The sequence below is a fragment of the Citrus sinensis genome, chromosome 4 (genome assembly GCF_022201045.2).
Source record: "Citrus sinensis cultivar Valencia sweet orange chromosome 4, DVS_A1.0, whole genome shotgun sequence".
Classification (NCBI taxonomy): Eukaryota; Viridiplantae; Streptophyta; class Magnoliopsida; order Sapindales; family Rutaceae; genus Citrus; species Citrus sinensis.
The window spans coordinates 3,131,180-3,155,102 of record NC_068559.1 but is presented as its reverse complement, the minus strand read 5'-3'; the positions used below and the strand labels follow the sequence as shown (position 1 = coordinate 3,155,102).

Below are 23,923 nucleotides of genomic sequence, written 5' to 3'. Positions count from 1 at the left end.
ACTTCAACAATATTCCAAAAAATTTCAGTTCTACTGCTCTTCTTGTGTAATACAAAATCAAATACCTCTTGGCATTGGTTTTTACAACTAATGGAAGCAAGTTTGCCTCATTTGCAATATGAATCCCAAGGTTTATAGCTACTGCTTTTGTTTGAGCTACATATCCATAGAACATTGTTTGGTTACTAGCTGCAATTATCACTGTTCTCTCATCATCTCTGATCATCACCCCAAGGCCTGCTTGATGTTTATCTTTATTAATTGCTACATCAACATTCAATTTGAAGTACCTTTGTGGAGGAGGAATCTAACTTGATCTTCTATTTAGTGCAGTTCTTGCCATTTTAACTCTTGCTTACGTCTTAACAACAGCTTCAGCTTTGGCTGCAGAAGTTTGGGGATCTTATTCTTTATTTTCAACAAAAAAAAAAACACTCCTTCTATACCGTGTTTTCCATCATAAAACAATTATCAATCTCATCTCCTCTTTTCTTCTCCTTTTTGTGTATCTCTTATATCATGCCTAGCAAATATTCGTTGATAAATAACTGCACTTCTTCAATAAAATGAGTCAACTTCCACATTTGTTTTGCTACTTTACAGTCCATGACAACATGATTAATATTATCAGCCTTCATTTTACATCTCAGGCATGTTAGATCTTGTAATACTTTTCTTTTCCATAAATTTTTTGCCGTTGAATGCAAATTCTTTGCAGCTCTTCACATAAAAGTCTTGATTTTCTTTGGTAGCTCAATAGAGTAGATCACATTTTACTGTCCAAGGGTGTTGCTAGAGCAGCTTGGTAATTCAGGATACTTAATTTTTTATAGTTATTTGATAATCACCCTTAATCGAGTAATGACCCTTCTTATTATAATGCCACAAGATTTGATCTGGCTGTGGGCTGTTTGAGAGTTGGATTTTTAGGTTCTTTTCTGCATCCTTGGAATTAAAGTGCTAGTGAATCAATATTTCTTTCTATTACTGATTGTCATCAATTAGCTTTGCTACTGTGTAATCAACATCTAAAGTTGCAATTGAGATGGGCTTGAAAGTTTGTGGTCTTGGTATCCATGGATTTATATACTTTAACACTCTTACCTAATTCGATTCTCTATCTCATCCTTCTATGAATGATTTGTCTCCCCCAAAAACATGCTTTTCAAAATGAAGAATGGTTTGGATCTCAACTTAGCTTGTAAAAAATCAACATCCTTGAAGTATCTTGCTTGTAATATTCTTGTCATCAAAGACTCTGGATATTGGATTATCCGCCGGCTTTACTTAGCAATCAAGGCTTGATTAAAGCTAGCAAAATCTCTAAATCCAAGACCTCCTCTACCTTTTGCTTGACATAGTCTCTCCTACTTTGCCCAATGAATTCTTTTCTGATCCTTCTTTTCTCCCCATTGAAATCTTGAAATTGCTTTTTGAATATCCTCAAATAAAATCGTAGGAAGTTTGAAGACACTCATTGTATATGTTGGTACAGCTTGAGTCGTTACTTTAATTAAGATCTCATTGTCTTCACTTGAAAACAACTTACTTTAACAACTTGAGATTTTGCTCAAAATCCCATATTTATCGTGAAGCAAATTCGGCGGCAGATTTTATGGCGAATATAGCACACTCACACCCTCATGGTTTGCATTTATTTTCTAGCCCGCCTGTGGGTATTTACTCAATTATTTTACAAGACTTATTTGGGGTGTCTCAACCCCGCCTTGTTCCCGCTTAGCTCGCTTGCTTGAGCCCCTTTTAATCAAAAAAAAAAAAAAGAAACTGGCTTTCTTTTTACCAATCATAGAAGACAATCCTAAGTATTTTTCATGCTTCAATACAAAAATAAGCTGAAAAATGTCTTTGATTGTGGTTATCTGGCTAGCTAAAGTGTTTCCATTGAAGAACATGGATGATTTTTCAAAATTAAAAATTTGATTAGATGCAACTGCACAATAATAAAAAATTTTACTTCAAATTCTTGGACTCTCCCATTATTGCTCCACTGAAAAACAGACTATCATCAGCAAATAAGAGATGAATGATAGAGATCTCTGTATTGAACTTAAGTCCCTAGATGAATTCTTATTTTCTGCTTGAATCAACAAATTGAAAAATGCTTCTGCACAAATGATGAACAAGTATGGGGATAATAGACAAACTTGTCTTAAGTCCCTTTCTAGCTTAATCAAGCCTTTAGTACACCATTAATTAGCATAGAAAAAGATGAGGTAGAGATACAATTATAATCAATTCAGCCCGGGTTTTAGAGAAGCCTAACTGATGCATGATATGCTCTAAGAAACTTAATTCCACTATATCATAGGTCTTACTTATGTCTAGTTTTATAACTAACCTATTATTCTTATCCTTAATCTAATTTTGTGTAAACATTCATGTCCTATAATGATATTGTCTGTGATGAGTTTATTTGATATGAATGCACTTTGATTTAGAGATTTTACAACATGCAAGATTTGTTTCAGTTTATTAGCTATAAATTTAGCTATAATTCTATATATAACATTGTATAAACTAATAGGTCTCTATTTTGTTACATCTCTTGGTTTCTCTACGTTTGGAATAAAGGCAATGTAAGTATAATTGAAATGAGCTAGATTACCTTTCTTGTCGAGAATGTGTAAACATGTTGCTATGACACCTTATTTAACAGATTTCCAGTGTTTTTGAAAGAAAGTTACAAGGAAACCATATAGTCCTGGTACTTTAGTTGGACACATTTGAATGAGTGCCTCTTTGATTTCCTCATTTTTGAATAGTCTGCTCAGCTCTTCATTCACCTATGTAGTCACTTTTCTCAGTATGTATTTCAAGGCTACCTACTTTTATTGTCATAATGGGTTTGTTATAATGAAAAGGTTTGCAAAGTGTTTGCAAAATCTTCTCTCTATTACCTCTACTTCTCACCAATTTCTATTTTCATCTAACACTCCATATTTTGTTCTGTCGCTTTCTTATTGTAGCCTTGGCATGAAAATAAACTTTATATTTATGTACCCTTCTGGCAACCAATCAACTCTAAATCTTTGCTTTTAATATATTTCTTCATCGATTAGCATATTGTCAATTAGTTTCTCTAACATTTTGATTTTATCCCTATTGATATAGTGATCATAACTTCTCCTTATGTTTTTCAACTCATTAATTAACTTCTTCACATTTTTTTCCCTTCCCACCATTTCTTTCTCACTGTGTCTTGACATTTTTCGTTTAGGCTCCACATATCTTAATAGTGCATCCTCGGGAAAGTTCTTTTGTTATAACTAGCTTTTTTTCCTCTTTCCACCACTTCCACAATGACATGATAATGGTTTGAGCTCCAGGTTTCAATGTGTTAAACATGCAATAAAACTTATTACCCCAATTGTTGCAGCAAAATGTTCTATCTAGTCTTTCTTTAATAATATATGGGCCAAATCTTCTATTACACCAGGTAAAAATGTACCCTCTAAATCTAGATCAATCAGACCACTATCATTTACATGCAATATTTCATTAAAGTCCATAAAACAAAGCCAAGGTAGTTATGACAGACCTGATAACCTCCTAATTAATTCCCAAGTGTGCATGTTGGTTTTTTCCCTCTATTTTGGGTTGTCGTACACACTAGTGCATCTCCAATAGCTACCGTCATTACTTTAAACTACAACCTCTATATGGTGCTTGCTGTAAGATTTGATCTTTATTACTATATTTTCATTCCACATCATTCCCAACCCCATTCCTTACCACAAGTACTTATTGCAAAGTAGTTTAGAAAGTTTAAAACTGGTGTCTTACTGTTGCCCCATCAATTTTGTTTTACACGAGCAAAATTTTGGTGTTTACTCATAGAGGACCATTTTGATTTCTCAAAATACCCGATCCTTCCCCAATCCCCAAAGATTCTGACCAATGAGCCTTATGGTTGTCGGTGGGGATAGCAACTAGCCTCCGCCGTTAATTCCTCTGTGATTGTAGTGGAGAGTTCCATATCATCTCAACTTGGAGCTTCCCACCTCAATTTGATTTTGGCTTGGGGAGAATTAAAGTTGTATTTAGTAACTGTCAGCTTGCTTGAATAAATATTTTGCTTCTCTTTGATTTTAGGCTTGGCCAACCCATTTCACAATTTTGTCTTTTTGTTAAAACTGACTTGCTGTTGGAGTTTTGCATATCTTCAAATTGCCTTGTTTGATGCCTCTATTTTCTTCTTCTCGACTTAACTTGGTTCTTTCCAGACCCATCATTTATTTCCTCTACGTTTACTTCATCTTGACCCATTTCTTGGCGCACAACATTGTCGCCCTCTTTTATTACATTTCCTGCATTTTTCTTTTCTTTTTTTTTTATATTTTTTCTGAAATTCTTATGTTTTCCCTCTTTTTCTTCTTCTCCTATTTTTCCCGTTTTTAATTTCTAATCCCTAAAATCTTTTCGACCTTCAGCTGTATTTCCTAGCCTTAAGCTGTTTTTTTTTCTTCCTCAATGTGTCTTTATCCTTCATTAAATGCTCTTAAGCTACTAGGTTCACGATACCTATTCTGTAATGTGTCTCCTAATCCAATTTGCATTGTTATGGTTCAACTAAACTTTGACCTAGTTATTTTGGTTCACTTAACAATGGCTAAGTACGCTACCTTAATCTCGTGAACTTATGACCACCCTCCTGGATTTTCATCTCCTCCTCATTACATTCTTGTACCCCATCGTTCTTTTGCTCTGTTCTATTTTATCTTTTCCACCTAAGTCAGTGTTTTCAGCCATGGTCCATAATCAAGATCCTTTTTTTTTATTGCCCTTGTACTTAGCACATTCTTTGTTTGAATGTCCATGGCATCCACAAAAGTAACAAAAATTTGAAAGTTTCTCATACTCCACTGCAACTGGAATTTTTTCCCATCTTCAGTTTCAATAAATAGAACTTTCTTCAGGGGCTTGGTAATATCAACTAAGATTATCATTCTTATAACTTGCCCCATACAATCAACGGTCCTATAAGTGTCCATTTCTTGAACCTTGCCTATAAGTTTCCCAATTCCCGTATAAATTTCTTCATCCATACACATAATAGGAACATTTTTAATTTGCACCAAAATGTTGTGTGTGTGAAGAGTGTGCTATAATTTCTCCAATGCCATCTGGTTCTTTGAGCATAACAGTGCTTGATTAAAGTGCCATGGTCCTTTTGTGAGAATTCTCTTTTTATTTGCTTCATTCCCTAAACTTCAAGATAAAAATATTATCCCTGAGATTTTCAATCTTCACTTCTTTTTTGTTTGTCACACCAAGTTTAAAGTAGCTCTCAACTCCTCTACGTTTACTCCTCTTATATGTAGCACCTTACCAACTAGACATCCAGCCACTATTTGGACCCCCTTTTCCTTTATTTTTCCTTCAAAAGAGAATTTATTTTCTTCTGCCTCCTCCAAGATATTGACTTGCACCTTCGAATTAACTCCTCTGTCTCCATTAAAATTTTGCATATCTACCAACCAAACCTTACTTGATGCAGTTATGACACCTTGTTTGTTTGCAATCATAGAATAATCCATTCCTTAGATGCTTTGAAAAAAATTAAGAAAGAGTGAAAACCACTAAACTATTATTAAGCATGGTTTTAAAGAAAAAGAACACTCAATAAGAGCGATTCAACTAGCCATAAAGGCTCAGTTATAACTTCTATTCTCTAAGATTTCTCAGGGAGAGAAAACTCATGAGAGAGAAGACATATTCCTTTCAGGGTGTTATTACATTACAAATATAGAAACCTACTAAATTGTAAATTAATTCACTGTCGGGATTCCAACTCAAAATTTAATTCACCAAATTAATGGTGCAAATGCAAAATTTGCCAAAATGCTATGGTGGATTCAATGTTAAAATCTGAAACATATATTACTTATATAACAAAGACAGAAATTGAATAAGTGTATTAAATCTTAAAATTTTTGGTTTTTGGTACTTTTGATAACATTGGGCTTCCAAAATACCAAATTGAAAATTAATTCCACTGCCGGGATTCAAACTCAAAATGCGATTCACCAAATTAATGGCGCAAATGCAGAATTTACCAAAGTGCTACAGTATATTTAATATTAAAATTTGAAATAGATAATATTTATATAACATATACAAAATATGACTAAGTGTATCAAATCTTAAAATTTTGGTTTTTGGTATTTTTGATATCATTGGGGTAAGTTAATGGCGTAGTGCAAGATTTGCCAATGTAACGATGTCGAGTACCACCCAAGACTTTCCCCAAGAGTAGTAATTCATCAATCTTTAGTTAATTCCTTTTAATCCTTGACTATCATTCAATTAATGAAACACATTTTTCCATATGAAGGGAAAGCTGATAAAAAATTTACAAGAAAGTTATTTCCTTTTAATCCTCGATTATCGTCCGATGAAACACATTTCACAGTATGAAATGAAAGTCATGGTAAGTAATTTACAAGAAAGTTAATTCCTTTTAGTCCTCGACTATCGTCCAGCGACACACATTTCACCGTATGAATTAAAAGCTGGTAAGAAATTTAAAAGATGATACTCGACGAACGGCTTACACAATTAAAACCGGTAATTAGCATCGCCTTCATCAATTGCTAAAAGCAAAAGTACATGATTGCGACGATATATATAGCAAACACAAAGATGCTGAGTCCCCACACCACTATATCTTGCTTCATTTACTATTAACACTTGCTGAATGACCAAATGACTAATAACATCACATGCCATTCTCTGTCCACTTACCCAACACAAAGACAAATATAACCTTGTACCACGACGCAACAGGAAGATTCCAGGTGTCATTAGCATCGCATCACCATACCAACCAAAACATGTTCATATAAACGCACAAATAGCTTCATATGAACACAATCCGCACATCCAATCAAATTTCACCACATTGATGTCAATTCGGAATTACAGGATGACCATTTTGTTTGATTGGTTCAATATAAGTACAACATTAAGCTTGAGCTAAAGGGACCAACATTGGCCAGAGTTGTTACGATTTTGGCTGAATTAATTATTTGAGAGCGAGAGAGGATATATACATATATATTTCTATACCTATATATCGTTTTCAAAGAGTTATTCGCTAGGGGAATTAAGTTTAATCTTGGTCTTAGTCGTTTTGAGATTTGGAGGAATTAGTGGAGATCATCTTCTGGATCATTTGATTCGTCTCTTCCTCGGACATTCGATCTTCTTTGCTTTGAGATTGCGCGTATGCCTCGAAGAACTCTTTGTTTTCTTTCTCTAATTCATTCCAAACTGCATGCAAATTATTAGTATTAATTAGCCCTTTAAATTACAACAGATTAAAGTTTATGATTAGAAAAATCTGCGGCAGTGTCCATGCACAGTCACTTCAAGGGCATATATAGCAAGACTGATAAGCCGCTCTATCAACAAAAAGATTGAAATCCCTCTTAAGGACTAGAAATCTGTATGACTTCTCTTACATGTTTTGAGTAAAGTGGACATGCTCCCCAAATATTAGTAGGCGCGTAGAAGTCTACAGTTTCACCAGATTACGCTTTCGATTGTATCATTTTCTTTTTTTTTTGGCCCAAAAAAAAAAAAAAACCATGCACATACAAAAACCTTAAACTTGACATATCCGTCTTAGGTCATAATTTTATATATGGATAGTGAATAACATTAAACGCAAAAACGTGATCATGAAGCAAACTAAAATTAGGCGAAGACGCTTGGTCACAAAGCAAAGTAAGGCGAAAATCCAAAATCTTCTAATTATAGTTCTTCATTACTGTTTTAAAGATGGGCTTCTATCAGCTTGATCTGTTTTGCATGACAGCTTTGATAGAATACGTACGAGTGATCACTATGATCAAGTCGAAAAAGGTAATTAATTACTTAACTATATCCAACCCTATTAAATTAAAGGAACTTGTTTAAGCAAAACATCTGATCCTGCGTGATTATATATATATATGTTCAACGCATGATCATGACAACACGAGAGCAAGAAAAATTAGAAAGTAATTATTACCAGTGGAGGTGATGACAGGTTTGATATTTGCATGTTTAGAGAGAGCTTCCATGCATTCTTCTTTTGTCATGCGGAATATCAAACACTTCTCTATCAAGTGCTGCACCTATTAATTACACCAAAATCATGAACATCACGTGTAATCAAAACTTAGGATAACCCGATAAAACATATAAACACGAAAAAAGATCAATTAAATCATTAATTAATCAACTAAAGTAAAGTTACCATGTGTATGTAAGAAGCAGAAGACTCCCCCATGATACTCTCGCAGCTAGTCCAAATTATATAAAGCGAGAGATCAAATAAAAAATGTATGTAGAGATATATAAGGGTAAAAGAGAGAGATCAGAAAATATATGATAAGGGGTTTGGTTTGATGCAAGTTGCATGATCGTACATGTAATGCAGGGAGCAATATATAAGAAAAAAAGTGAGAGATGATCATTCATCGGTGCATTATGCAAAGTGTGAGATGGTGGTGGTGGTGGGATAGATGGGTTTTGCAGTCCCACGTGGGAGATAAATGCTAATTGGTTGAGAAGGGATTAGAGGAGATTTGTAAATGACAATTGTTTTGTACTCTTGTTGGATTCCTCATTGCTCATTAGGGTTTCATCCTTCTCCACTCCACGTGATCTGCGGGTCCTCCATTTCCCCAAACAGACAAATTTTCATTGCCCAGTTGGCTTACTCCAACACTAGCTTTTGATACTCTTTCCTTTGCCTATGTCAGATACTTCCATTCTCTTCTCAGCTATCAACCCAAATGCTAACTTGCATATATAACCTATTTAGTTTTGATAATTAATCAATTAATTAATTTTCTATGATATGATATTTTTCTCTTTTCGAAAGAATACAAAATTTGTCCATACTTTTCTTTCATATGGATTGAAGTGATTTGTCGACAGACACTAGCTAGCAATAATAATAATAATAATTCTCTAGAACTAGAAGAGAATTCAATAAATGCATGTATCGATAACTAGCAGTCATGCTCATGACTGTCATATCTTTGCGTTATGATTTATAGAGAAGGACCACTTGGATTCCTTTTAACCAATTTTCAGGATCTCTCTAGTTTTGTTATTTACTTTCCAATTACTGATCATGGCTTCTTCTTTTTTTTTTTCTTTTGTCGATTTACTTGATTATTCTATGATTTAACCCAAAAAAGCAAAAAAGAAGTTGGCAAATTAATGGAAATCTTGAAGAGCTGATGAGCATCAAACGATGTTGCACATGCACCTGTCGCTAGAACAAAACTTAATCTCCAGAAATACATAAATACATTTCTTTGACAAATCAAAAATCATTTCTTGTTCCTATAGTTTTTGACAGGTTTGTCTTTTTTATCCAAGTGCATCGTGCAGCACTATCACCATATTCCCTTAAGGCAAAAATTAAAAAAGAAAAGAAAAAGAAAAATCATTCTTGAGTTCCAATGGCGGCATAAGAAACAAAGAACTATGCGCGATAGATGACAATCTTGATCAGGTCTCAAACTTGAATACTCCTAGCTAGCTAATTATGTATCATCTAGCAGGAATCAAATGAGATCATGATTTGAATCAAAGGACCTTCTCGATCAAGTATCACCATATTCCTTTAAGGCAAGGATCATAGCCATTATGATAAACAAATATTGGCAGAGCTAAGTTTTGGTTCGATGTGCGGGGCTAGAATGAAGAAACTACGAATCTTCGGGTGGTCATGATTAAGAATCTCTAAATTGAGGGGCACAAACATAAAATTGTCCAAGAAGTAGGCTAAATATCAATTGGGACCTTCTGTCCAAATTTTTCGACCCCATTAAGTCTGTCCTCATGCCAGTATTTTTGTTTTTTGGGAGGGGGGGGGGGGGGGGGGGAGTACGACCGCGTGACGGTCGACCAATTTTATTTGCATAAAGACAAAATCAATTCAAACTAATGATTTGTTTTGTAATTAAAAATGTTTTCGTCTCGAGTAATTTTATATAAATTGATGTGTTTACATTAAATATATTATTTTAGTGTTTTCTTAAGTTTTTTTTTTGTTTTATTACACTATTTTTATCTTAATTTTGAATATATATTTTTATCATAAGTGCATTTGGGAAAAAAGTGGAAATTATATTTTTATATTTTTTAGTACTACGATGTAGTCTAACTATAAATATTTAATTATATAAATGTATGTTATTTTTAGTTTATTATTTCATGATTTAGTGTTCATTTTTGTGCATGATATTTTTTTAAATATCTAACCAATATTTCAATTATTTAAGGATACTTAATAAGATCAAGAGAAGATTTATATATTTTTGCTTTACATAATAAATGCCATGAATTACATGGGAGATAGAGGTGTGCTAACCTGATTCTTGCAGCTTTATAAATTTCATAGAACTTTGAACTTATTGTATATTTAAATTCATATAGAGTTGTAGTTGGTTAATATGTGGGGTTATTTTTTTATATTACTCGAAAGATGATATTGAATAGTTTAAGAAAATTCACTGTCAATAGGAGTAATAATCATACATGAATGATTAAATTGGATTGATTGTAATGAAATTGGATGTCATAGTGTTCTAATCTCTTGATAATTTTTGTTATTGCTTACATCCGTATTTAAACTTTAGTTGCTTTATTTTATTTTTTTTCTCAACTCTAGTCATCTTAATCATTCATTTGAATAAATTAAGGTCATAATAATTTTAATAGCTAATAGTATATGTAATTTATGTGGAACGATACTCTACTCATTATTTTTATATTAATTATGCCAAGTAATACATTTACTAATTTATGCAACACAAATATCACATCTCCAATTACATATGTATATTTGCATGCCCTCCTCATCCTTATCTTTATTTTAGTGCATGTTTGTTATAGCTATTTAATAATCATAAGTACTTATTTAATTTCATAAACTTCTCCTAATTTTTTTTAATGTTGTTTGGTAACTTTTTTAGTAGAGCTTTTGAAAATTAAATAAGATATTTTACCTCTATTAGTAAAAACTCAAATTTTAGATTTTTAAAAGTAGAGGTTGAATTTTTTTTAAATATTAAAATATTATTTATTTATTTGACAAACTTATTTCATTCTTTTTGTAACATAACCTTAAAAAATTTACCTAATAAATTAATTTTACAATTTTAATAAAAACTCTCATTTACAACCAAACAATTAAAATTTTTTCAATAAAATCTTCCCTATTAGTAAAAGTTCTACTAATAATTTTTACTAAATGGAACTTTAATAAAGTGCATGGACACGTGTCTAATAAAATCATATCATGTATAAATCACGAGCACACAAAAAGATGTATTTTTAAAAAAAAAATTAAGAAAAGAGGGAACAATATTACATTAAGGTTGTCAAATCAATGCAACTTGATACAAATTTAAAAACAAAAAAAAGGACATATACTACATGTAACTCATAAAATGAGGTGGTGACCTTATCCAATGGTATTCTACCACATGACAAAACATTGGTTCTAAAATGAGATCACCAATAGGTCCTGTTAAAAGACCTATTAAATTTTATATTTAAAAAATTAATGAAATTTACTATGGGTCCCACAATTCTACCACATGACAGAGCACTGTTAGGTGGGTAGTGAGTTCATCTCATTTCTCTCCCATATTGGAGATATCACTATTGATTGAGCTTGATGACTTGTCAAATGTGCATTGGCTTGGAATCATGGGAAGCTCATGAGTTTAATCACCATTCGTTCAGTTTTCATGTTCAGGACAAGCACACTCTCTGCCGTGTACATCAAAAGTCATCTGTAATTTTGATGTCATTTGAGGCATGAGAAGACCACCAAGCATGAAAAAAGAATATACAGAAAGTGATAAAAACTGACCTTTCAAAAAAAAAAGTGATGGAAAATGTGCAAATAAACATATGGACTGTAGTAGCAGCAGCCTCTCTAGCTAGTGAATTATTGTTCGTCCTTCCATAGGAGGAGTTAATATTCAATATACTGTTAGTGTTAACATAAAGTTTTCAGTGTAATTATCAAGGCAGCAACCAAAGTTGATGTTATGGAAGTAGGAGGTTAAGGTGTATTTTTGGTGGGGTAATTTTTAAAAATCTCCCCTGAGGTTTGGGCTTGTTACAAGTAGATGGTGAGAATCTGTTTATTTGTAAAAAATCCCCTACCGTCAGTTAATTTTAACATTGACCGTTAGTTGACTATGCAAAGACAATATTGCCCTTAACAATAGTTTATAGACTGACATAATTAAAAAAAAATCTAAAATTATTGGCGCGAAAAGCACAAACTCTATTTTTTGACAATTTTATCCTTGTCAATTCCAAAGATTTACAATATCATAGGTAAAGATTATGACTATTTCATTTTCAAGTTTTTAATTTTATCTTTCTTGTAGGAACTTTAAGGAAATATCAATAATTTAAAGAGAATTTTTCAAGTTTTTAATTTTATCTTTTTTGTAGGAACTTTAAGAAAATATCAATAATTTAAAGAGGATAAAATAGCTAACAATTTTAGTTTTTTTTTAGTCATTTCTATCTACAAACTATTGTTAAGGATAATATTGTCTTTATACAGTCAACTAACGGTCAATGTTAAAATTAACTGACGGTAGGAGGTTTTTTATAAATAAATTAATTCTCGCCATCTACTTGTAACAAGCTCAAATCTCAGGGGAGGTTTTTAAAAATTACCTATTTTTAGTGGAGTGTTTACAGCCACATAAAATAGGAAAACGTGCTTGGGGGCAATAATTTTTAGCTTTTTTTTTTTGGGTGAGAATGAGTTATGAATCTTATTAAGATACATAATGAGTTAATGTAAATTATTTTGAATAAATCAAATGTAAGTAATCATTAAATATTTTTAAATTATTAGACGCGATTTTTGATTTTATGTAAATTATATTGTTATGCCATTTAGCCACCCGCCCGTGAGTTGCACCTATTTTACAAAAATTTAGAAGCAAAGTAGGAAACGTTACCTCGATGTTTTCTAAAGATTATAATATTCTTTAGGCCCCACCGCATAGTAAATTCATCCTTTACTTTTTATGTCCAATCAAATCAGGTGGGTCCTAGAAAAAAAAAATAAAATATTATAGCCTATTTACGATGGAAAATGATGATATCACAAAGCTAAGCACAAAGCTTTCCATAAAATGGTTCGTTTTGTACAAAATATAAAAGCCATTCACACGTGCAAACAACAACACCACACACGCATGCAACAAATCATGCAGCAATGTTCCTCCCATCTCTCTCTCTCGTCTCCCTCCTTTCTCCCCCACCACACAGCAACATTTTTCTCTCTCCCGTGTGCACACAAGCTCGATATCAGCTCTGTTCTCCCTCACGAGGCAGCAACTGTGACAACTCTCTCGTCTCTCGCTTGAAGCATCTAGCTGGCTCCCTGGGCTCTGATCTCCCTCACTCTCTCGGCTCCGATTTCCCTCACTCTCTCTGCTCCGATCTTCCTCACTCTCTCGGCTCCGTTGTCTTCATTCTCTCGATCTTAGCTGCATCGCTCTCTAACCCCCAACACAATCGGCTTAATTGATTAAAGATTAATTTGTAATTAAAGATGCAGACTGCTTAATTGTTAAAGATTAATTAATATGTTTTTGAGACTTCATAGATTTTTTGAATGGTTATTATTCTGGTTAAGGATATCGTGATCTTCAAATTATTTACACAGAGCATATATTAATTTGGTGATTAATGTTGATTGCTTTGCTTATGGTTGCTTGAATTTTGTTCTTACATGAGAGACCTTCTCAGTTTGGTTTGATTGGGTTCTTCAAAATTGCTTATGATTGCCAAGGACTGCAGCAATTGTTCCTCTGAATGGGAACCTTTGTATCATTCGTAACATCATCAGCATTAGTATGGTTGCTGCACTGTGGTGTGGTGTGGGATAAAAGAGGGAGAATGAGAGCGAGAGAGAGAGAGACGGGAGAAACATTGTTGCACTCTTTGTTCGGTGCGTGTGTGGTGTTGCTACTTGTAAGTGTAAATGGCTTTTATACTTTATACAAAACGAACCGTTTTGTGCAAAACTTTGTGCTTAGCTTTGTGAGAATATCGGTGCTGATTTACGATACATATGCAAAATTACTATTTTCATTATTTGTTTATTATTTTTTTAAAATATATTATTATTAATTTTAAAGAAACTACTAAATATTTTTTTAATGTATTTCCAAATTCTAATTTTAAAATAAATTATTAAACGCGTTTTCAAATTCATGAAAAACCAATCATAATTATATTATAACATAAATACAGAAACAACCCTTTAAAACAATACTAAATGCACCCTAAAGATTCTAATTTGATATTTTTAGGTTTAGTTAAAATTAAAACAATGGTGATTGCTACTATAATATAATATTACTTTAGGTTTCAGCGAACGAATAATCATTTGAGTCATTTTCTTTTGGAAAAATACATACAAAAAATGGGACAATAATCAGTCCACTGATTAGTGAATCCTATAAGAGATGCTTAGAATTAGCTTCTTTCTCTTCTTCTATCTCCCATCTAATTATATTCTCATTCACTAGACCAAAATGCTTATTCATCTCCCTTTCACATTCATTAATAGCTGGGACATCTAGGATTATCAAGATATGTATCAGTAATTTTGTTATTCATTCATGGGGTTCTAGCAATCCATACCACCCCTTTCATTTTTAAAGAAAATCATAATACAAGGCCTCAATCAGGACACTAATTGAATGAAGAATAGCTATCAGCTCATCCAATCATTTAAGTTTTCGTCAAGATTTGTAGACTCAATTTCATAATTTCTAACCGTCACTTTACCGTTAGTAACATGAGAAAATTTTGATACTGGGCTTTGGGGGTGGGGTTAACCAATTTTGGGAGGCCCGCCCAAGCGAGTTCTGCGAAAGTAAGCAGCGTCAACGCTCGGGCCAGCCTATTACCCCTCCATAAATTCCTGCGCACAGTTTTTGCAATGGCGCGGCGACCGGCTCTCACCGCTCGCTTTGTTTTCCTTACTCATTAGTTTAAGGCAAGTTCTAGGGTCGCACCAATTCCATTATTTATACCGCCTTACCCTCACGGGCTTCTCGCTCGTATCCGATGTGGGACAATTTAGCTTCTAACAGCAATATCAAATTGGAGGGGCTGATATAATCACTTAATTAATTGACTATGTAACAGAATTAATTACCGAGATAAAACAGTTAATGAAAGAAGAGAACATTACTAATTACAAAATCTTGTTTGATAAAGAATAGGGTATTATCAGATCTGTTGCTAATAATACATACTCACGAGTCCTAACAAATGGGGGATGGACCAATTACGTACAAGAAATCGAAGTCTATATTTGCAGCATATGGCATTACATTTTACACTAAGGAAGACTAACTACAAGAAACAATCAAATTTTAATGGCTGCAGCCGGACAAAAGACATTTACGTGCCTTGCTAAAAATTGGCATCATTTTATGTTTGAGGGAGAAGCAAGAATGCAAATTCACGTCTTGCGTGATAGTAGGGGCTCCAACTTAGGGTCCGTGTTCTTGAAATCTGGAGGCCTTTGAGCACCCGACTCTAGCTCAGCAATTGATAAATCTTCCCCACGAGATTTGAGTAATCTCTGGAGAAAACTTAGATTGTCATCAGGTAAAGGATTAGGTGCATTAGCAGTTTCTTTCAAGCTCTGTACATGCTGGAGGCAAACTTGAACGGCATCATGGGCTCTCACAAAGTACCACTCCTTGCCAATCAGATCAACAACACCCGATTTGGACAAAGTCAGGAGAACCTCATGATTCAGATTGGAAATGGCAATCTGTAAAACAAACCCAATGATTCACACAATTTTTCTAAAATAAGGCTCTTGAACAACATGTAGTCATAAAGTGCGATACTCAACCTGAATGCCCCTTGATTTGTATTCTTGATACAAGTCTTTCAAGGCCTGAACAGCACTAGAATCGATATAGGTAACAGCTGCATTAAAGTTTAAGAACATTGATATATAAAGAAAAGGATTTAAGAAGTTTCATGGATGACACAAAACTTAATCACATTTTCCATTAGAACCAGATATATGCTTCTCTATGACATGAAAATCTTAAAACAGCCATAAAAATTCTTCATAACTAAAATAAGATTGCTAATATTTAGAAGTAAAGATCTAGCACCGTGTTTGAGCACAATCATAGAGAAAGATATAAATATGTGCTTCTCTACGACCAGACACGAAGGATAGGAGAAGTACAACTTACGTGCCATCTCTAAGATCACAAAGTAAATTCTTTCAACTTCCGGTCCACGCCTTGTCGATCTATCAACATCAACTTCATATTCCCGTAGCCTGAGAAGACATTTGGATGAACTTAATTTTATTTTATTTATTTGGAAAGAATCTGACAGACAATATCCCAAAATAATAATAATAATAATAAAAGATGCGAGATGACAAGTCCAGTTGTTTGGATTTTGTTGATTTTGGTTAGCATAAATCTTCACCTGTCTTTTATGAAACTTATATTTGCAAAGTAGATAGGTGCATCTATGCGAACAATTACTATTCCGTGGTAAGTATATGCTTCTGGGTATTGCTGAGTGTTTCTGTAGACAGTAGTGCCTGGAAGACGTCCCAAGATAGCTGTAGCATACACCAAATATAAAATAAGCAGCTGCTCAAGGAAAAAGCATATTCTACGGTCTCAAACATCAAGCTGAAGGTGAGTATTAACAGAATCAGGGCATTGTCAAACTAGTAAATCTTTAGTTTCATCTAAAATAGAACACAGAGTGAAGGCACTACAGCATCTAATTTTACATAATTTCAATCTGTCCAATATAAACCCAAGATATCCATTGGTAAAAAGGACATCATAGGTTAAACTTTAAGCCAAAAGAGTGTAGGAATGGAAAGGAAAGGAAACGAAAGCCAGGATTACTGTAGCTGGTCCTCATAGAGATGAGGTATGAAATGCAATTTGCAGAATCATTATACAGATAATGATTTATGATAATACCATCAATTACTACAATCATGGAAAACTTTGACAAAGATGATAACAATGACGATGGACCAACCAGAAAATCTGCAAACTCAAGGCAGAACCAGATAAAAGGATTGAGATGGAAATAAAATAATAAATAAAAGGCAGTATGCATGACAGATGATGCAGAAGATTATAACTATTCCCATGGTCCATGTAGTAACATGCATAAACAACCTTCCACTTACCAATATGAGGATTTGCTGACTCATGAATGACGAAAGCAAGTGAAGCACCAACCTATAAATTCAGTCAATTAAGAGTTAGATGATCTCTTTTCAATACACGGATATGTTCATGATTCCACTTTACATAACTGCTTTGAATTCTTACCCCAACAAGGACGCCAATCTCAATACCAAGGAATAAAGTTGTAATGCTAGTAATGGTCCAAAGCAGAAAATCCTTTTTATCTACATGCCACAAAAAGATAGCCTCATCATAATCCACCTGAAATGACAAACATTCAAAATAACATCGTTGCACTCAATACACTTCACCAGTAGGTATCATGAAAGTACATCCGAGCAAGAGACTAAAATGCTGATAATAAAAACATAAAAATTCTATTACTTCAATACTAATTTGTGTAAATTGTTCAACTTTCACGTATGATTTTCATTACCGATTGGGCATATAAATCTGTTCTTATTGAATTGATCTTATATATCTCATAGGTAATTAATTGTATGGTCTAACATTGCAAAGCATAAGTGAACCTATTAGAATCAACCTTCAGCACTTAAGTTTAGCAAACTTACCAGTCCCATCACAGCAGAGACTACTATTGCAGCCAAGGCACACTGCAAGGTGATGAAGATAATAAATTGTGTAATTAGCATTTCAAACTAATATGATCATAATTAATTACTCGATATTAAAAACATGTGAAGATAACTGAAATAAGAAATATCAGCAGCAAAATCCCATCAGTTTAAAGCTTTCCAATTTCCTAGATCAGGATCTTTTTTAAGAAAAACAAAAAACATTGCACGACTAGAAAATAAATCGCCTCCCTATGCCTATCTATGTGAGTGCAGTTTAAACCCCAAACCTCTTGTAACATCTCAAGAGATTTTACTAGCTGCACTAATTGACAACAACCATTTCGTAGACCTAGAAAAGCTGATAAATTAATGTAATAAGTAGAAAATGGTGCTTTAACCAAGATCCTGTCAAGCAAATAAACCAACCTGGTAACTAACCTGTGGTATGTGTTCAAACAATGGGGTCATGAATAAAAGGGCACAGGCCATTATTATGCCTGTTATAACTCCTGATAAGCCAGTTTTTGCTCCACTTTCATGATTAACTGCAGACCTAGAAAAGGAACCTAGTAGCATGTTCAAAAAATAACCTGTCCTTCAGTAGCATATTTTAGCACATATGAACATGAAAAAGATCTTTGATGACTAGACTGGAATTTGAACCAAATACATTTAACCTTGTTTACAGCACTAGAGAACTCAGTAAAGTCTCACCTGTTGTGGGATATGCTGAAAAGAAAGAACCCAGTATATTGGCTACACCAAGACCAAACAACTGTTCAAAAAAAGGAGAGATGGTAAGAAATAATGCGCTTAAGATGTAGTAGACATGCTCTTTTGGTAGTGGGATTTCTGGGTTTATGAGTTCATAACTCTCCTATATTAAAAACTTACCCAGAAAAATAAAAAGCATATCCCATTCAAGTTATATATATTTCCTAACTAGCATACACAGCATAGAAGTCCATAGTGCTCAGGACTACTGTTAATATTAACAGAAAGAAGCCAAAACACTCTGATCCCAACTGATACACTCAGAACTAACAGTTACGAGATCTAACTCACAAAGACACCTAAGGGACAGGTTTCAATTTTCAATCATGACAAACTCCCAATCCCAACCTACATAACGGTAGTCAAATTGGTCATTGCTAAATGCAACAGAAGGTTGAAAACTGGAGGCAAAATAAGATTCTATATTGTTTACTTTATACTGGCACCTTCATTTACATACCTATAACCAATAATTAATCAAATCAAACATGTTATGCACCATTAGTCAATACTAAAATGCATGCATGCCCCTCAAGAGGGCGCCAAGCAGGGATTAAACTATTCTGATAATGAATTGGAGACTGTGATATAAAACGATTATCAACAGGCAATGGAACTTTCCTTTCATTACAAAACATACCTCTTGATTTGAATCCAACTCATACCCGTTCTTCGCAGCCAATGCTTTGGCAATCCCCACAGATTCCTACCATCAGAAGCAATGGAACTGGATTGTTAGTTGCAGCTCGAATCAATGAAATAAGATATTATACACAAAATGACCCATAAAATCCTTACCAAGATAGCTACACCAGTAATGAGAATTGCAGTAGGAATTAAAGACATTGCACACTCAAAACTTTTAGGGATTGAAAAGTTTGGGAGCCCCTGAGGTATATCTCCTACCTGAAACATACCCAGCATCCTTTATCAGCTACGGCTATGATTGAATTAGATAATTTTACTTTGATAGATGGCACTTCAAAAAATAAAAACAGAAAGAAAAATCTAAGTAATGGAAACTGGGCCAACAAATATATGTAAGAGAGGGCTGTGTACATGTTTCAATTCTGTATCAGTGACATCTGTTAAACTACGACCAATTGGAGAGAAAATATTTCTGGACTTTAACTGATGATAAACTAGATCAGAATTCTTAGGTGGCAGATTCTGATTAACTAACCCAATAGCAAAAATATAGATAATTTTTAGTGTAAAATTCAATAGGTTAGAGAGAACTTCATTAATGTCATTCTCACCAAAGTAATGGATGGTGGATGATATATTTTCACAATGGTTGTACCCAAAACAACTCCTGTCAAGGGACCTGCTGCTCGTAGGAACCTCAAGTACTTCCTTGATTTTCCCTAACCATCAAAACAAGAATTTAGTCAAAGAAAACCCACCGCAAAAACAAAAATAAAAGGAACAGGGAAAAGGTTTCATACCAATTGCTTCATGATCAGAAGTATAGCAAGAATGATAGATCCCACTAGAAAAGGGGGCCACGAAAACTACAAAAGGAAAACACCACCTGTGGTTAAAGGAGGGAATGAATGAGTGGTAGCACAAGGCAAGAGACAGAAAAGAAACCAGCGGATCACGCGTAGGATAATCCAAAACTGAGATTGCATACCGTTCTGTAATAAAAAGGTAAAACACTGCTCAAGTGCAACCAGTTTGGCACATACAAAGGTTTGAATCATGAAACTATAGCAGACAGTATCAACAAGCGTTCAGATAAATCAGGAGACATGTACAGAAGAATACCTTATCTGCTCCTAATATTATGCTCTTGATCAATGGCACAATCTTACTACTACGTGCAACATCATATCCCAAAAAGTACTTTGCTTGAGACAGTGCAATTACAATGGCTGAAGCAGTGGTAAAGCCAGAGATCACAGCATGGCTGATGAAACGGATAAGCCATCCAAGCCTTGGGGGGAAAAAAGGAGAATGGATACATGATCAGCTATTTTAAAGACAATACAGAACCAACAACAGAAAAAATAAATCAAAAAAATGAAAAAATCACGAATGAGAAAATGGGGTTACAAAGGAAAGAAGAAAATGGAATTACAGAGGAAAGAAGTTCAATGACCACGGCAAATGGTTCTCTAAAGTGATAACACAGAAATATGTTGTCTATCTACTGACAGTGCTATAAAAATATTAGAAGTGGCTTCTCTATGGAGCTGAATTATTACTCAAATTTTTTTTTTCTTTTTTTCAGTGATATGACTGTGCAAACTAAGAATGTCGACCTTATAACATGTTTTGCCATCAAAACAAAAGGACTCTGCATATTTCAAATTTAATAAGGTTCAGAGACTACTTCTCCAAAAATTAGAACAAGTAATTTTGTATACTTGGCCAATCACCTATCACAGATGTCTTGGCAGGAGATACACACATGGAATACTCATTCACAAACGTGCACAAACATTGAGAGGTAGAAGTGAAATACATAACAAATTTGTGACTACTTACGCACAGATAAAGATGAGTGCTAGTACCTCAAGAGACCCATAATGGATTCAAATATTCCAACCATGAGAGCCAATAATATTGCAAGTTCTGTGTATAACTCATCAGATGAATCAGCAATTCCACCTAAGACATTTGAGACCAGGAGAGAAACCAAAGCTACTGGACCAATTGCAAGCTGGCGAGAAGACCCGAATATGGCATACACAAATATCGGCACAAAACCTGAGTCTGACGATGTGACAAGATATATTGATGTTCAGTAAGAATCACAGGAACTATTTGGCAGTAATATTATGCCAGAAAACATCAGTGCAAGTAGGGGTTCTGATGGCACCACCAAATATTTGACATTGATCAAAAGCGATTATCTGGAAATTACAGCATGCTGATTCTAGAATCTTTATCTTTTACCCAAAATGCAAACCTATGCATCATACAGAATTAGCTCTACATCTGAAGACCGGTAGTCATTGTAACTCACTTAAATTTTCTACCGAAAAAGTACATTACGTCTGACTTAGAAAATTGAACGGTTTCCGTACAAAAGGCAAATAATGACTTAAGTTAACAAAAGTATTGTGCTCAACTTACATAGCCCATAAATCGGTTGAAGCCCAGCTAACTTTGCATAAGACATTGCCTGGTCATTTACAACAAGCAGTCAAAACACAGAACCCACAAATTCATCTGCTTAATCAAGTCCAGCAGTTAAAATAACTTATTCAACAGCCAAACTCCTTCCAGCAGAAATTTTTTTGTAATAACAACAAAAGCAATAGCACAAGATACTGAGCGATGCAATAAATTCCAAAGAGGCAGTACAGGACAAAAAGGCCATAATGACAAATTCAGTCATGATAGTCAAGCATGCCTGCTCAACAGCAGATTAGAAATGAGTGCAAAACATAAATTACAATTTTAACAAATTCGGAATATGGGTTGTCTCTAATCATTTCCACGCAGATTTGGAGACTATTAAAACTAAAATTTTGTGACAATCCAAATGCATAAAACAGTAATAAAATTACGTAATGGGACCAACTACAGAGCCTAATTTTATATTACCAATCAAATTATAAGTAGTTGGCAGCAGGAATAGTAGAAAAGAAAAGTCTAATCCTTGATTACGATAGGTGTAAGTAATTTAACAATCCCAAGCATTTGATATGGACCAATAAATAGTGATTGAAGACTAGAACACAAATCTATTCAATCACTTGAAGTTACGCTCTTGGCTAAACTGCCAACCTATCATTTTAATACCAAAGCCAAATCGTCATACCTTTCGATTTTCAAATTTCGCTTTCTGGAATGTGAAAAATAAAGGAAAAATCTAATGCACCCAATTAAAGCTAAGTGATTGACGTTAAGGTAAATCAATCAAAACGAGTAAAAGATCCATTTCGTCATACTAAATGCTATAATATTTTATCCACCAAACTCCGTGGCAAAACGAGAGCGTTGAAAAGGTAGAACAAGTTGAAAACTTGTTTGGTTGCCAGGAAAGTAACTAAAATGAAAGAAAATTTGATCCTCTTGTATCACTTAAAAATTAAAGCTGAGCCATGCAAAGAAGTAAATAATATTTAATTAGTTTCTTTTCTTTTTTTTTTCTTTTTCGGGCGTTTCTCGGCAACCAAACAGAAACTGGAAAACAGAAAAAAAGAAATTAAACCAACCAAAAATTAAAAAAGAAGAAGAAGAAGAAGGAAGTAATATGAACACAAGATAGAGAGTAGAATCACCTGCGGCACTAGCATGATACCAACGGTGGTCCCGGCCATGAGATCGACTTGAAAATACTCACGCCACTTGTACGTTCTAATCCAGCGAGAACAGGGGAGCAACGTTTCAATCCACTGAATCCACGTCATGCGTTTAAAATTCCCTATCCGTTTAGAGACCAAAGCGCCAAACGACGACGCAGCGGAGCAGGACGACGTCGTTTCCGGATGCTGCAGCGGTATCACCTTGACGGGCCGCGCCGCGGGCATGCTGACGTAGGAGGAGGAGCGTTGTGAAGAAGAGGAGAGGTTTTGGGAGCTGGGCGATGCGTAGGTTATCTCCATACGCACCGTCGGCGTAATTAAGGAAATAATGATGAGCTTATGCCATCGGTCGCCACTTCATTAAATATCGAAATTTATTTTAAAATTACAGAAGCCGTGTGGGCTGGTGGGGACCAGTCTGTTTTTGAAAAGATGATGGAAACGTGAAGCCATTGGGCATATTCGCCTTGCTTTGATTGGTGGGTGTGTGTGTTTGTTTGTTATGGTTCGTTAATTGCTAGAAAAGAATTTGGCGGGCAGAGCTGGTTTCACTTTTCTTCCTTTCTTTATTCATTTTGTTCATTTATTATTGCTTTATTTTACCATGTAGTTTTTTTTTTTTAATATTTCATTACATTTTCACAAATATTACAATTAAAAAAAAATCACGAACCCAACCCAAAAATCAGGTTCGAAATCGAAGTATGCTAATATTAAAAATAAGGAGAAATCTATGTATAATTTTAACATTATTAAAAAAAAAAAAATCCTTTGACAAAGTTAAAAAAGAAGAAGATAAGATTATCTTTTTTAAAGCATAAAGCAGTGGCTGAGCTGCAACACTTCAAGCCCCGGTGAAAGTATTGTGACGGATAAATTTTTTTTTTTAATTATATAAATAATTATACAAAGATATTTTTTTTTTCTCAAAATGAGAGGGGAATAGTCATTTTTCAAATATTTAAGAGGGTTAAAATTTAAATTTTTTATTTTAATAATTATTTAATTATAAATATATTAATAAATATTT

The 23,923-nt window shown here is 34.0% G+C and overlaps 2 protein-coding genes and 1 non-coding gene across 3 annotated transcripts; all 3 read right to left on the bottom strand.

The window, feature by feature from the left end:
- Window positions 1-6,579: 6,579 nt before the first annotated feature.
- LOC102621417 (uncharacterized) lies at window positions 6,580-8,736 on the bottom strand. The gene is made up of 3 exons (XM_006485957.3): window positions 8,264-8,736; window positions 8,036-8,141; window positions 6,580-7,293 (listed from the first exon to the last, which is right to left on the bottom strand). The coding sequence occupies exons 1-3, from the start codon at window positions 8,294-8,296 to the stop codon at window positions 7,145-7,147; spliced, it is 288 nt and encodes a 95-aa protein (XP_006486020.1). The 5' UTR covers window positions 8,297-8,736; the 3' UTR covers window positions 6,580-7,144.
- A 6,186-nt stretch (window positions 8,737-14,922) lies between these two features.
- LOC112499124 (U12 minor spliceosomal RNA) lies at window positions 14,923-15,080 on the bottom strand. Its single transcript, XR_003066647.1, has one exon. It is a non-coding gene; the product is annotated as a U12 minor spliceosomal RNA (small nuclear RNA).
- A 194-nt stretch (window positions 15,081-15,274) lies between these two features.
- On the bottom strand, window positions 15,275-23,367 carry LOC102621705 (probable sulfate transporter 4.2). The gene is made up of 17 exons (XM_006485958.4): window positions 22,870-23,367; window positions 21,716-21,764; window positions 21,151-21,352; window positions 20,402-20,570; window positions 20,080-20,145; window positions 19,891-19,998; window positions 19,430-19,537; window positions 19,272-19,337; window positions 18,572-18,632; window positions 18,296-18,423; window positions 17,852-17,893; window positions 17,424-17,540; window positions 17,279-17,330; window positions 16,549-16,687; window positions 16,305-16,393; window positions 15,950-16,026; window positions 15,275-15,865 (listed from the first exon to the last, which is right to left on the bottom strand). Exons 1-17 carry the CDS (start codon window positions 23,191-23,193, stop codon window positions 15,548-15,550), a joined length of 2,115 nt encoding a protein of 704 aa, XP_006486021.1. The 5' UTR covers window positions 23,194-23,367; the 3' UTR covers window positions 15,275-15,547.
- Between the last annotated feature and the right edge of the window lie 556 nt (window positions 23,368-23,923).

What these genes read in the sequence shown, in the direction of transcription:
- LOC102621705 (XM_006485958.4), bottom strand. Translation starts at nt 23,193, where the DNA reads ATGGAGATAACCTACGCATCGCCCAGCTCCCAAAACCTCTCCTCTTCT. An exon ending in AGATTGGCGTCCTTGTTGGG is followed by an intron (nt 17,331 to 17,423) that starts GTAAGAATTCAA and finishes CTGAATTTATAG; the next exon opens with GTTGGTGCTTCACTTGCTTT. An exon ending in GTCAGCAAATCCTCATATTG is followed by an intron (nt 16,688 to 17,278) that starts GTAAGTGGAAGG and finishes TGTATGCTACAG; the next exon opens with CTATCTTGGGACGTCTTCCA.
- LOC102621417 (XM_006485957.3), bottom strand. Translation starts at nt 8,296, where the DNA reads ATGGGGGAGTCTTCTGCTTCTTACATACACATG. An exon ending in CTGCTTCTTACATACACATG is followed by an intron (nt 8,142 to 8,263) that starts GTAACTTTACTT and finishes TGTAATTAATAG; the next exon opens with GTGCAGCACTTGATAGAGAA. An exon ending in ACCTGTCATCACCTCCACTG is followed by an intron (nt 7,294 to 8,035) that starts GTAATAATTACT and finishes ATTTGCATGCAG; the next exon opens with TTTGGAATGAATTAGAGAAA.